The following is a 14,963-nucleotide window of genomic DNA, read 5'->3' on the forward strand; positions in this document are numbered from 1 at the left end:
CTGCCGAGAGAAATCATGAAATGGTCTTATCATACTGATTATAATCACTCCATAATATTCTTTGCTGGAGTTGGTCCCTGGTCCAGTGTAAAAGTGCAAATACCACTTGTTTACATATTCACTTACCATTTGGTCTTAACACTCTTCACGCGGGTGTCGACTGCAGACGACATGTTTCAAAATTCAAAAATTTCAGAAATGTAAATTTTCATGACCATATTTGGAATCAGCATGAAAAATGCATTAAAATGAGTACAAACAAGCCTAGTATTGGTTCAGTAGTTCTTAAGATTGTTCTTGATATTTTGAGAAAATATTTCAAAACTTCAACTTTTTTCCATTGAAGCGCATGGCTATAGCACCCACAGCATGAAACAACTTTGAATACTCAGCTCCATAACTGGCACAGTTCTGGCCCTGGTAGTTTCCACTGCAGAGGCCAAAGGTCACATGAATCAAGATATGAATATCTCTGAACATCTTTAGCTCACTAAGTATAGTGCGAATGACTTTTAAATATAGTATGTCAAGGATAGATATACTGGGAAGATTTTGCCAGATTTGGGGCTATGAAAAAATGTTAGTGCAGTGTTGCTTTAGCAAATTGCATCTTAAGAGCATTTGCATGATGTATAAAGTATATGACTGTAAGAATCTTGTTTGAGACGTAGTCCTCCATATAATGACAGATATGTATTGGAGAGCGTCTTTATTAAAGGGTAATATATATGAACTAAACTTGTTGACATTATAGCAAAACATGAAGTGTGTGAGTTAAATAGCATAGACTTCAATTACTCCAACCAGATAGGACTCTCTTTTCCATTCCTTCCCAGAGTAGTCAAATCTTTGAGCAGGGTGGGATTTACCATGGAGCCACATGGACCAGGGTGCAGCGCTGAAGGTGTGGGGCCCCCAAGTTTGGGAGGAGAAAACAAAGCAAGTCATGAGAATTTTCAGGTTTAAACTTGAAATCATGTGTATTTTTTAAATTTCAGCCTATTTTTGTCCTTTTAAACCCAATTTCACACACTTAAAGGTTTTCCCCCTAAAACTATGGTGGTTTTTTTTCATGGATGTTCATGCTTATGCCTGAAAGCACATGAGGTTTATATTCCTTCAGTATTTCTGTCCAAAAAAGCAAATTGTGAGCTTTCATGAAATTTGGATCATAAAGTATGTCAATTAGCAGTCAACATTAATGGGTATATTTTCATGGGAAAATTTTCTGGACAAGTGACCAATGGGTATCAATGTAAGTGTGACCTCGAGCCTGATCGCTGACCCCCGGCGGTGTCCTCGCTATTCAAGTCTTAGTAATTTTGAATTGGAATAGTATTCTTGGCTGCAATTTCGGTAGAAATTCATGTCTTGCAAATTTATTAAATATCACGCAATCTTAATAAGTTCACAAAATCATCAAAACGTAATTTCAATAATATCTACCTACGGGAAAAAAATATTTATCTACGGAAACTCTTACCATACTATTATTAACTTGCAACAAGTTACTTATTTTGCATCAAAGGAGGAATTCTTCCTATTCAAATACATTGGTAGACCACCCGCTGTGCTCGGGGTCACATTCCATAATGCTAATATGTCTGCGCCCATGGATGTCACATGTCCAGAAAATTTTCCCATGAAAATTTACCTATTAATTCTGACTGATTAGCAAGGCCAATATTGGCTCAATAGAGAAAACATGATTGCTAGGCGTGAGACTCATGCTCAATACCTGAGATTTGACAACTACATGTACCTGTATGTCTTTTGTAGAATAAAAAATGATGAAAACTAGATGTCATTAATACCACTGAAGTCTATATATTACACAGGATTCACTGTGGTGTATCCAGGTTTCAACACCACAGGTCCTGAAAATCCTGGTTTTAGACATTTTAACACCTATTTTGCCATCAATTTTTTATTATGATTAATTATTTTTCTTTTTTCCTGCATACCCTGTGGTACTCAACGCACCCCCTTGTTACGCCCATGATTCGATCCACTTCATTTTTCACTATTTAAATTGTATTCTATTAGCCCTAGGGTACTTCAAACATTCTTCAAATGCGCATTGTTTGATCGGCCATAAAGTATGAATGCATTCCTTTTAACGGTCTGTGATTTTACACATTTAGATCTTTGTGATACGCTCTATCACTTATGCTTGGGATAGGTGTGAACAACTTCAAATTTGTGTGCAATGATATTTTCCATTTAAATCATGTTATGTTGGGATAATAAATAGACTTAGAAATATAAGGTTTGCAGTATCCTGTGGATGTTTTTAGAACCAAGTTCATGTGCATATTTTTGGGGGGCTTGGTTGTGCAAGCCCCTGAGGTAAAAGCAGGGGGTGGCAAAAAGAGGAGGCAGTGGAAGAAGAAGGGGCAGCAAAAATAATTATTAAAGAAACAGGGTGAAAATATTATGAAAAACATCTATGAAAAACATTTTTTGGTTTTAGGTCGGTAAATGGTTTGTTTTTTTGCCTCTTCACTTTTTCAAATCATCAACCTTTTGCAGGCTGTTGATGACAGGGGCAGCAAAATTTACCTTTTTCTGCAGCCCCCCCAGGTAGGAGCGGTCGCAGTATGCCATTGCAGTTTACCCTCTTCCAGAAATAAATTAAAATGATGTTTAACTTGTTAATTTCAATTTTACACTTTTTGGGGGGAGAGTTGTGGCCTAGCTGGGGAATTGAAATTTTCTTTTGGGTGTGGTGGTTTTAGGGGGGGTTGAAATTTTCTTCAGGTGTTGGTTGGGGTGATGGCAGTTTAGTCCTAAAATTGTTCCTATTAGTAGGACTAGGTCGATTATAAGAGCCATTGGCAGTGTTGTTGTCATCAAAACTCATTTTGCGCCTGAAAGCAAAAATGTCATAAAGAGGCACTTATGACCTTGTTGTGATCTACTTTCATTTCATGGGAACTGCTCAAGTGCTGCGGATATGATAGAACAAATTATCTTCTTTGCTTTGCGCTGATGGCTAGTATACTTGTCTGTTATGATTTTGTCTGCAAAATTTTCTAAGCCGATTTTATACTTAACGGTTGCAAGACTATAAAATGAAAAATATGAATATAGTGTAATCAAATCAAATGTTGTTTTTCAAAATTAGTTGTAATTTTATGTATTGCTTATATTTTGCCACTTTAAGACAATTAATTTTAATGATGTGTTTGGGGCTCAAGCAAACTGACATACAGTATGAAAATATTGAGAGAGAAAAAATCAGGACTCAGTGGGGATTGAACCCCGGTCGCTGGATTACCGGTCTAATACCACTGCACTACCTGAGTTCACAGTCAGTACTCGGGCAATCTCAACATACAGGCCACCTCCTTCTTCATTATATAATTGGCCGCCGAGACACAATGAGAGAGTTATCATGGGGACTTAGTTGAGATTGCCCAAGTATACCAACTGTGCAGGTAGTGCAGTGGTAAGACTCTGGACCGGTAATCCAGCGACCGGGGTTCAATCCCTGCTGAGTCCTGATTTTTTTCTCTCTCAATATTTTCATATGTCAGTTTGCTTGAGCCCCAAACACGTCATTTAAATAATAATTTCTCGAGCTTGCATGGTTTATTTCCGATCCTCGCATATTATAATTTGTGTTTCGCATTGTCTTACGCCCTGCTAGGGTGAATCATACAGGCCGCCTCCTTCTTCATTATACAATTCATTTTATGGTGTCATATGTTGGTTTCTATGTTCTTATTCACCTTACAGATCAATTCAACTGCTCATTGGAGTTTTAGGTTTCATTCTAGATATATTGTGAGGTGGTAGAGCAAGAACCCCCTATCTACAATAGCTGCCTTGTAGACATTTGACATTTCTACATTTAGACCACTTGACATCATTGTTTATCAACAAAGGCGAGGGACTGGTCTATCGATATGCTTGAACAAACCGCTACACTGTTCAATGGCTTTCTTGTACTATATTTAATGTGATGGGCATTTTTAAATGCATGTGCCCTGAGCAAACTATGATGCGTACACTGCAGGGCAAAGAACATTATGGAAATTGCCATAATTCACACGCATACTGTCGGGCAACGACGTCACATGTCAAGTGGTCTATATTGGACACATTTGATACCTGGCAGCTATTGCAGATAGGGCCTTTTGCACTATGAAGTACAAAGCAAAGTTCTATGGCTAAGACTTGAATTGAGCTAATCTAGTTAAAATCCATACACCCCAATGGAAGACATGATCTTAATCTCCCACACAGGGGGTGTAGGTTTCAAATGTAGTCACTTATTTGGGTAACCCCATTTGAAATCCACACTTCTTGTGTGGGAAATTAAGGCTGATAGCTAGTACACTTGTCTGTTATAATTTTGTTTGCAACATTTTCAAAACAGATTTAATATTTATTGGTGAAGTCAAAATGAAAAATGGAAAATAAAGTGAAATTAAGTCTAGTGAATCTATTGTTAAAATTAGTTGTAATTTATGTATCACTTATTTGTCACTTTAAAATACTTTAATATTGTACCATGTTGGTTTCTATGTTCATATTCAAATTATAATCAGTTCCAGTACTCATTGGGGGTTTCAGTTTCATTGGTCATGATACCCACTTATATATTGATATACACACAGCACAAAAAGAAAGTTCACTCTATTTTGAGTGGTCATAATTCTAACCATGTTTCATTCAAAATATTGAAATTGATATAAATGTGCAGAGACATTTGCTAGTTATTACCATTTGATACCTTACTTGTTTTTAAATCAATAAAACAATTTTGTAAAATTTAGTATAATTTGAACAGGTGCAATGTATAGTATTACTGTGTAAAAAGATATGCATTGATCAGCACACACAATGCTCTCCAAACTGATAAAAAATGATTGCAGTCTAGATCTGACGAGCAGGCGGTTGAGAACAAACAAACACTTTTTTGGTCTTATGACAAGTGTACTATCTTTTTGTGTGTTGGTTATTTGTGAGAATAATCTGGTCATCTGAAAAGCAAAAGCGAATTGTACTACTGCATAGTACCACATAGCATGGTTGGCCCAAATCATTTGATACATCATGATACTCTTAGAGATGGAAGTTCCATTAAACTTGACAGTGCAGTAAAGAATACGTCATGTCACATCCCATGTAAAATATTATAGCCGATTTATTGAAAGCTTGTAGTTTACAAGACAATACACAGATTATGTCTAGGTACAGTGTAATATTATATCTTAATGAACATGTTGATAAACATGGGGTGACTTCTCTCTAGTCCAAAGGGTTGCTAGTCCGAAGGTTCTATAGTCCGAAGGGTCGCTAATCCGGAAAACAAATTCTGAAAGGTTTGCTAATCCGAATATTGGGTTCTCTAGTGCGAGGGTTCGCTAGTCCGAATAATAAATAAGGTTCACTAGTCCGAAGGGTCGCTAATCCGGAAAACAAATTCTGAAAGGTTTGCTAATCCTTTGCTAATAAATAAGGTTCACTAGTCCGAATATAAACTGAGCTCAAAAAGAAACTTATAATGTTTTACAACTTGTGAATCACAAGGTCATATCTTAAAATAGTGTCAATCAAAATGAACCAAAATTACACACAGGATTACTTTAATACTCTACTCAAAACACATGTCAGTAACCAAGCAGTTGTCCAACTGACACAACAGCAAAATGCACTGTCATGGGACAGCTTCCTGGAAGTTCCTCCACTTTCACAGCCCAACATTTGGCACCCAGCACAAAAAAATCTGTGAGAATGCACACAAGATCCTTGCACAGATGATAAAACGGTGCTGCTTTCTGCTTTTCATACACTTTTTTTTCATGAAACAGGGCTGGGCTGTGAATGTGGTCCAGGAAGCTGTTCCATGTCAGTGCATTTTGCTGTTGTGTCAGTTGGATAACTGCTTGGTTACTGACATGTGTTAAGAGTAGAGTTTTGAAGTAAACCTGTGTGTAATTTTGGTTCAATTTGATGGACAGGATTTCAAGATATGACCTTGTGAAAAATTATAAGTTTCTTTTTGAGCTCAGTTTAGAATAAGGGTTAGGGTTAGGTTAGAGTTAGGGTGAGCAAGCCTTATTCTATATTCGGACTAGTGAACCTTATTTATTATTCGGACTAGCGAACCCTCGCACTAGAGAACCCGATATTCGGATTAGCAAACCTTTCAGAATTCGGACTAGCGAGTTAATTACGTGTTCGGACTAGCAAACCTTTGGACTAAGGATCCTTCGGACTAGGGATCCTTCGGACTAGAGAGTTGCCAGTTGTCACCGATAAACATCAGGATATTAATTTTATAAAAGGTGTTTATATTTTTTATAAACAAATATATTTTGTGGTTGTATTCAAATAATGATGGTAGTATCATATCACATAAGATTTCTATCATTTCTTCATAGATTAGACTGTTCAATTTGAAAAACATACCCCACTGTGGAAGATTTTAGAATCCAAGCCAAATTCAACAATTTAAATTATTCCAGATCCAACCATTTTCTGCCATAATATTAAAGTGGAAAAGAATTCCAAACAAAGCAAAATTGTCTAATTTGAAACCAAAATTCACCTGGATTTGATCAATTTCCTCTATTTGTAGCTGGAATTTCACATAAAACTAGCCAGAATGTTCAGCTGGATTCAACATAAGGTTCAACTGGAATTGAGATGGCAGTGACATCTTTCACAGGGGGTGTATGGGTTTTAAATAGAATAGCCCATTATGAGCCAAGATGGTTTCAGTTCCAATGGCACAGTTCATTATTTGTGAACCTTGTCTCCCTACTAAAGTGCTTATAATTTAAGCACTGTACACTGTACAAAAAGCTTCTTAAAGTGCTAATATTTAGCACTTTAGTGTAGATTGATAGCACCCTCTGTTGTCATGTAGTTTATTTATTCCCTGTAGGTCAAAATGTGATCTCAGTTTGTAGAATATGAGTTTTTGTATAACCAAATACATCATTCGAGAGGCTATCTATGAATATACAAACATTTTGGGGTAACTCTTGTCTTGCCAGATGAGTAATACCTAAATTGTAACATGATCTGCTCCATGAGGGCCAAAAGAGGCATTTTTGAAAATTGGGTTAATATAAATATTACCTTATGCAAACATTAGGCTATAATATACTGAAAACACCAAAGGTCTAGCATACTTGGTTCTTAAGTTCTGAAGTTTGGAATGTCTATTTTCTTATGTATTTTATTGTTTTTTTACTCCATATTTTTGCCTTTATCTTAATTTCAAATTTCCCGCCGTTGATCAGTTTGTGTCGCAATTGAGGGTTCAGCTCGTGTGCCTCATCTCTATTTACGGCAAAAATGGGATTTTTGGTATCAGAATTTTCAGATAGAAGTTCTCTTTCAGTAACACAAAGCCCTGTCTCCACCACCTTTTCAAAATTATAAGGCAGTATAACCATGCCTCATCACACAGTTATATAGTATGAGCAAATCTTCAATCATTATTTACTCAAAATGGCCAAAACTGAGATGAGACCGTGCTAGTGTTGCACTAAGACCTTGAAATATGGTGTATATCCAATTCTAGTACCTATATATATGATACCCAATAAGTTTATTATGATGGACTTAATGGTACTGTTTACATGTTAACAGTAAATGATATAGAAATAGGTATGTTACCAGTGTGAATACTTTTACCCATCACTAGTGCCACAAGTAGTGGCTGCACCACAGAGATATGGAGAGCCTGTCTCCAGACCCCAAGAGTTTATTGCATCCCCTCATTTACCATTAAAAGACTGGTCCATCTATCAATACCAATAGGCATTCTTCTTTCTTACACCAAGACAGACATGATACCAATGTGTAGAATCCTGCCTTCTCATAACAATACCAATTTACCATTGGGCTATTCCAGTTGAAATCCATGTGCCCCTCTCTCAGAAGTGAGAAACTTTTACAAAATGATGATCCAATTGAAGCCATTTGGTGGGTCATTTTGGTACTATTATTGTGTACAATTTTAGTTTGAAAAAGCTGATAATGGGTTAAATGAAGGCCAAATTAAAGCCATTCATGAATAAACTCACTATCATTGTATAAATTATTGCTTTGAACATGTAGTGTTTGGTGTCTATAGCAGAAGCAAAAAGGGGGATTTGTTTTTCTATACACATGAGGTTGTAAAATTTTGCAAAATGAAGGTCCAATTAAAGCAATTTTTACTCTTTTTTTCAGGAATAGAGATTTGATTATTCATGTTCACCCAGACATGTGACACATCGCATTATGGATTTGATTATAAAGTGGGGGACCGCGGTTCTGCCGCCAATGTCTCCCACACAGGGAGTGTAAATTTCGATTGGGGTTACCTGAATGGGTGACTCCATTTGAAATCTACACCTGTGTGGGAGATTAAGGTCATGTCTTCCATAAGGGGTGTATGGATTTTAACTGGAATAGCCCATTAGCCAGAATAATAGAACAACCAAGACTTTGTTTTCCTTTTCACCTTCTAAAATTCAGATGCATTTTATTTTGAAGCAACTTTTCTGAAGCTTCGTGGCTGTCAGTATCTTTACACATTTTGGGCTATGGGATTTTTGGAGGCTCTCTACACCACTGGTTTTGCAGGTATGATGGTTTACAAAAAAATTAGTATACAAAATCCATAAGCTTTTTTCCCTCACTTTAATTATAAAACCATCACCTCGCTCAGACACTTTAATGTTTGGTTGACATTATGCAAATGGTATCCACTCTTACCCAAGGGGTATTTTGTGCATTAGGAAACGAATTCATCCACTTACAGAATGTGCCTCAATGGAAAATACGTCAGTAGATACTTTTTTATCTAAATCTTGATACCTTTCATGAGCGATTTTGATGTTAGATAAACTCACAAACTTTATATACAGTGGTGACACCAGAATTCTTTTCTGGAGAAATGATGTATATATATTTTTTTTTGGGGGGGGGGGAGAAATTTGCTATTTTTGCAGAAAATAGTGAGTGACTTTTGGTTTGACTACAGGGGGCATACTGGGAAAAAGTGTGTGTTTTGGGGGATGCCCACGTTTGCACCAACTTCTTGTATATAATAATTTGTGATCAGTGAAAATATTAGTTCCAGGCAAATTCTATTATGAAGCATTTTTTTGAAACTTTTCGGCTGTCAGAAATTATTTTAGACTCTGGGATTTTGTCTACACTACTGATGATGTTACAGGTATGATGGCTTACAAAATATAAGTATACAAAATCACATTAATGTAAGGTTGCAACTCTCACTTCAATTATAAATCCATCACTTCGCTCAGACACTTGACATTATGCAAATGGTATCCCCTCTTATCCAAGGGGTATTTTGTGCATTAGGAAACGAATCCATCCACTTACAGAATGTGCCTCAACAGAGAATATGGAAGTAGATACTTTTTTATCCAAATCTTGGTACCTTTTGTGAGTTATTTGCATGTTAGATAAACTGACAAACTTTATATACATTGATGGCACCAGAATTCTTTTAGGCTCTAATGTACATTGCTCAAAACCAACGTAATTTTCCTCCAATGTAATTTCCTTCAATTGAGGCGACTGAACACTTGCACTACCGAGAACTGAAGCACCATGAATGCGAAAAACACTTTGGTCAGCACTATGAGAACAGAAAAGAAAGAAAGAAGTAAATTCAGGATTGTCAATTTCTCAATTTCTGATCCTTTAAATTGAGTATTTTACTATGTTTTGGCTCAAAATCTCACGAGCTTAAATTAAGATTTCTATTTCATACATTTGCCTGTTCATTCTGTTGGTTCAGCAATAACCTCTAACCCGATCTAGTGCCCTATACATGTAAAAATACAGCACTAATTTTTTGAGATCAATATCAACTGACAATAAAAGTTATATTTCACTGTTTGGCCAAATTTATTAATTAAGGGCCAAAAAATGTGCATTTTTATGGTGTTTTTCACATGCTGTGACATTCAAGTTTAAAAACTATGAAGTCTAATTTCAATATTTGAAAAAGACCTGTTTCATTCTTATAACGAATCTTTTTACAAAAAAGTGAAAATTACTAGTTAATAATAAGGATTGAGCTGTTTCATTTGGCAGAACTTGATAATATTTTGTTGATCCCAAAAACAATAGTGCTTATTTTTCTGGAATGGGGAGTAGAGCAAGTGATTTGGTTGACAACATTTCAACAAAATTTGTTGAGTGATGGTCATTCAAATTTACGGTTTGATGAGTTACTAAAGGTAAAGAACACCCAGGCAAGTAATATCCATGTTACGACTTGTGCGAGATGTCCGCAACTGTTAATTGCCAAGAGGCAAGTGCATGCCAAATTTAAACCCTGATACTCGAGCAGACAAGGACCTGTTATTACGTACACTTAAGGAATGTATCGAGATGTTGACATTTATGTTGTGAATAAATGTATTAGTAATTAATAGTAGTAATAATTACACAGCAGGTTAACAATAAATTATTGGTTGTGTGCAGTATTTGGTTTGATTGGTTTACTATACAGAGATTAGAAAAAAATGGAATTCTTTTAGAATACTCTACCACTGGATGCTTTCAATGGAGACCTTTAAAGAAGTGCATTAGACGTGTGAGACCTGCTACCACGAAATGAGCGCAAAGTCGCAAGTTGTCAGTTTCGAGACATCCCGGCTGACCAGCCTGACCTAGTGGATGTTTTTTGTTTGCACACCTGTACACACCAGTAGTATGACCTTCGTGAATGGCCCATTGTGTCCCCATTCAGATGGATATACAGACATACCACTGGCTTGAACAGGTGTGTGTGAAACAAAGAATACCAACGCAGTAGCCAGGGCGTCTCGAAACTACCAACTTGCGACTTTATGCTCATTTTGTAGAAGCATGTCACATGACACGATCTGATCCAATCAAGCTAAAGTCGGCAATAATGAAATTGAGATTATAGGCAAAATAAGGAGCAAAAACATAGGAAAATTGACCAACTTTTCAGCTACGTATATTAGGGACTTACAGATATCAACATCATTAAGGGCTGGGGTATGAACGTTTGGACAGTATTTATTTTGGGACATTAGAGCACATCAGACATATCGAATTGCATTCTGAATACAAAGAATGTCATTCTGATATCAAATAATTTTGATTTTTTGAAATTCGCAATTTAATACACATTTTATGGCAAATCATAAAAATTGATATTTTTGATATTTAACAGTACTTGAAGTAAACTTTATAAATCTGATGATTTATACTTAAAGTGTATGTAGGTGGGATGAAAAGCCGACGATCAATTGAAAAATTTGACCTTTCGTATTGAAGATATGAATTTTTTTCCCAAAACACCAAAAAAAAATTAGGTCTTTTTGGGAAAAAAATCCATATCTTCAATATGAAAGGTCAAAATTTTCAATTGACCGTCGGCTTTTCCTCCCTGCTACATACACTTTAGGAATATATCATTAGATTTATATAATTTACTTCGAGGACTGTTATATATCAAAATTTGAAAAATATCAAATTTTCATAATTTGTCATAAAATTTGTATTATTTTGTGATTTAAAAAAAAGAAAATTATTTGATATCAGAAAGACATGCTTCGTATTCAGAATGCAATTCGATAGGTCTGAGGTGCTCTCATGTCCCACAAAAAATACTGTCGAAACGCAATAAACGCTCATTTTGGATCCCTTAAACCTGGCAAGTTTACTGATGGTACTAACTTAAATTATCAAAATATCCGAGTTTGGCCTGACTGGATCCGGACGTGTCGCATTTACTTGTGAGTGTTCAAAATATGTCTAACGAAAACTGTGTTAATTGAAAAACAACCTTTTCTTAAAAATATCACAGACCCATCAAATTTATAATCGCGACTGAAAGCTATTTCAAATGTTGTCACCTTTGATAAAACCAGTACCCAATTAACAAAATACGTTACACAAGTGTTCAGAATCAAGAATGTAGAAAATAAAGTTCATGCTGCTTGCATTTGTTTCATTCAGCAAGTTTTTCTCAGTACATATAGCCTATGGGTCAGAGAGCGCATCCTTAAGTTTTGATCACCATCACACTATAGACCTTTGTATCAACTTAGAAGTATAAATGCAGCCGTATTCTGAAAACAACATTATTGGATATTCACGAAAGCTTTTTTAGGCTTAATATGTGATTGAGAAAGACTCGCATTCGGGTTCAGTTTCGGCATGGGAACAAGGCCGGATTTCCCATTGGGCCAGATGGACCTGGGCCCAGGGCCCCAAAAATTGTTGGGCCCGCAAACTTGCCCTGGGCATGTTAATATTTAGCCCGAAAACACTGTTTTTGACCAAAATATGCTCAAATTTCAAAATTTTGCGCGCTTCTCGTGCACTGGTTAAAATAGTCTGAAGTTGAAATTGTTTTCACTCGCTTCGCGCGCAAATGTCCTGGTAAAAATATCCTCGGGTCCTTCTAAATTGTAATGCTTCTGCCGCCATTGTTGATTTTATAGTAGGCCCCCTCTTTGTAAACCAAAACTTGGCCACTTGAGTGCACATGCCTTCCTCACTGTGAGTTTGGGGCCTACAAATTTTGGCCTGGCCCTGGGCCTCCAAAAAGGTAAATCCGGCCCATGATGGGGCGTCAGCATAAATACAAACATGTTTGGTATTGTTCATTGGAAATGGTATAGTAGTTATGTAGAAAGCCCTTATATCGAGGACACGCATCGGATGCCAACCTTATGCCAGGCTCTTTACCGCATCTTTTCACACCTGCGTGGGTTGCAATCCTTATTTCATCACGTGGTGTTCAACGGCGGCACAGATATGCCAGACCGAGTCAGACCATGTGTTCGCAACTAGAGGTTCACATTTATATTACTATGGACCACAATAGCCTCACCCCAATGGCATAGTCCAATAACCTCAATTACATAATCATAGTGCAAAATTTGACCTCAAGTTACAGAGTATGAGTTTTTGTACCCAAATCTTCAAAGGTCATTCAATGAATGTACAAATATATTGGGGTTTAAGAACTGTGTCTCTGATAGATGAGCATGTTGTGGATCCTAATGTATAGACCCTTCAATTCTTCACATAATAATAAGAAAGGTGTATTTACATGTATGTTTATACGAACACTTCATGCAAAGTGCAGTCCTTTATAATGATCTTTTCAAGTCGAATATGGTAAATAAAGCCTAGGTATTAGCGTGAACAAAAAGACGTAAATGATCTACGTCCGCCATATCGACAGTTGGATCTTAATATTTCGGACTTGTTAGCATCTCACATTAAAGTTATTTTGATAATGAAACGCTTCATTCGGTAGTTAATCTCAATATGTGATATATCGCTTTTCCATCTCAACGGGCACAGTCTGGAGGTCCACCGATATCGTAAACATTTGTGGTCAACTAAGTTGCGTCAATTGACCACCATTTACGGTTTCACCGAAACCTGGTTCAAATCAAATAATCTTGCCAATATCGACAGCATTACCCCGGAATATTATACAATTGAAAGCCGAGTTGGAGGTTGGGCTTCTTCTTTTTTTCATCCACCCGAAGTTCAATTACAGAGTTGGATCTCGAAGACCTAAAATGGAGCGGAAATAGTAGGACATCTGACGTCAAATATTCGGCAGCACATTTCAATCGGGCATTTCGACAGCAGCTATAAATCGTACCGATTCACGAAGTGTTTAATTTTGAGCAGAAAGAATACAGGTTTGGTAAAAGTTAATGAAGATGCCAAAATAACTTAGAAGAGATCTATGAAGGGGGTCTTGATGAACTGCAGTAGATGTATAGAAGCGTTCATGGCCACTGCATTTTTTCCGAATGACATTCTTTTCCCTGTTGCCTTAAAAGTTGCATCCTTACGCTATGGAAGTGTGATGACCTTAGACGCTGACACTGTCCAATGTGATTGAGTTATCTCCGCCTTGGTTGTGTAGACGCTTCCATTTGGACCTGTTAATGAAATCAAACAAAGAAAAAGTCTAATTAATAATAAATTAATATTTAACTCTATAAACAAACAAAAACTGAATTAGTACGCTATGCCAAACACACAAGGCCGTAGCTAACAGAAATGGGTGATCACAGTACGATTTCCATACCTTTCCTTTGAATGAGTCATGTTGATGTTGATTACAAGAACACTATTATGATCTATCGAACCAATCGGCAACATCGTACAAATGGTGATAGGGCTGAAGAAGATTTATCTTAAAAATATTCAGAAGCTGCATTTTAATTGGTCACACGAATGAGTATATCGCGTAATTAATCAGAAACGCTGAAATGAAGGCAAGTAATTCTCAGGGTTAACCCCAGGCCCCGTCCTTTTGACAACGTTAGTTTTCAGTGAATTCTTTATATGTTTCTAAGATGACCTGTGTACCAGTATATCATACAACCAGGGGTATCATGTGACCCGGATGTAGAGTCAGTTCATTTTACCTCAAATGACCTTGTTGAGTCCAGCTTTCCAGTAAGTGACCTTCACCTGAGGCAATTCATTATAGTTGTCTCATGACAACAATTGGTAACACTATGTAACAGGTGTGATGCTGGACGCATGCTGTTGTTGGCCAGGTTATGGTTGAATGAATACTACCCTTTTAAAGTTAAAACGTTTGGTAAAATATGGCCAATTGTTTGAGAGGTCCGTATCGTAATACCCCAAAACACTCTAATATAATTCAGTGACGCAGCTGTGTACAGGCGCATGGAGTACCCACATATTGTTGTGTTATAGCTCAATTTTCCATACGACTTACGTATAGCTGCAGAGCTCTGTAGGGATAAGTCACAACATGCTTTGTATACTGTACAGCTCATGATGAATCGGGACGAAACTATTTTAATAATGCAAATTCTGGGAGAAAACCTCAAATCCTAGACAACAAGCATCAAGTTTCATTATGAATAACAGCATTCGACTTCTTATACTCATGACTATGGCCCTGGAGATGTAAGCAGATGCTTCAAAAC

At 36.7% G+C, this 14,963-nt stretch overlaps 1 protein-coding gene across 1 annotated transcript in view; it reads right to left on the minus strand.

Moving 5' to 3' along the window:
* Positions 1-12,826: 12,826 nt before the first annotated feature.
* Positions 12,827-14,963, minus strand: part of LOC140164992 (uncharacterized) — a 121,574-nt gene continuing 119,437 nt past the window's right edge. Inside the window, exon 5 of the mRNA XM_072188398.1 lies at positions 12,827-13,937. Coding sequence (XP_072044499.1) covers positions 13,868-13,937 — 70 coding nt within the window. The 3' untranslated portion in view covers positions 12,827-13,867. The remainder of the gene's footprint in view (positions 13,938-14,963) is intronic.

This window comes from Amphiura filiformis, chromosome 11, assembly GCF_039555335.1.
Source record: "Amphiura filiformis chromosome 11, Afil_fr2py, whole genome shotgun sequence".
Taxonomy (NCBI): Eukaryota; Metazoa; Echinodermata; class Ophiuroidea; order Amphilepidida; family Amphiuridae; genus Amphiura; species Amphiura filiformis.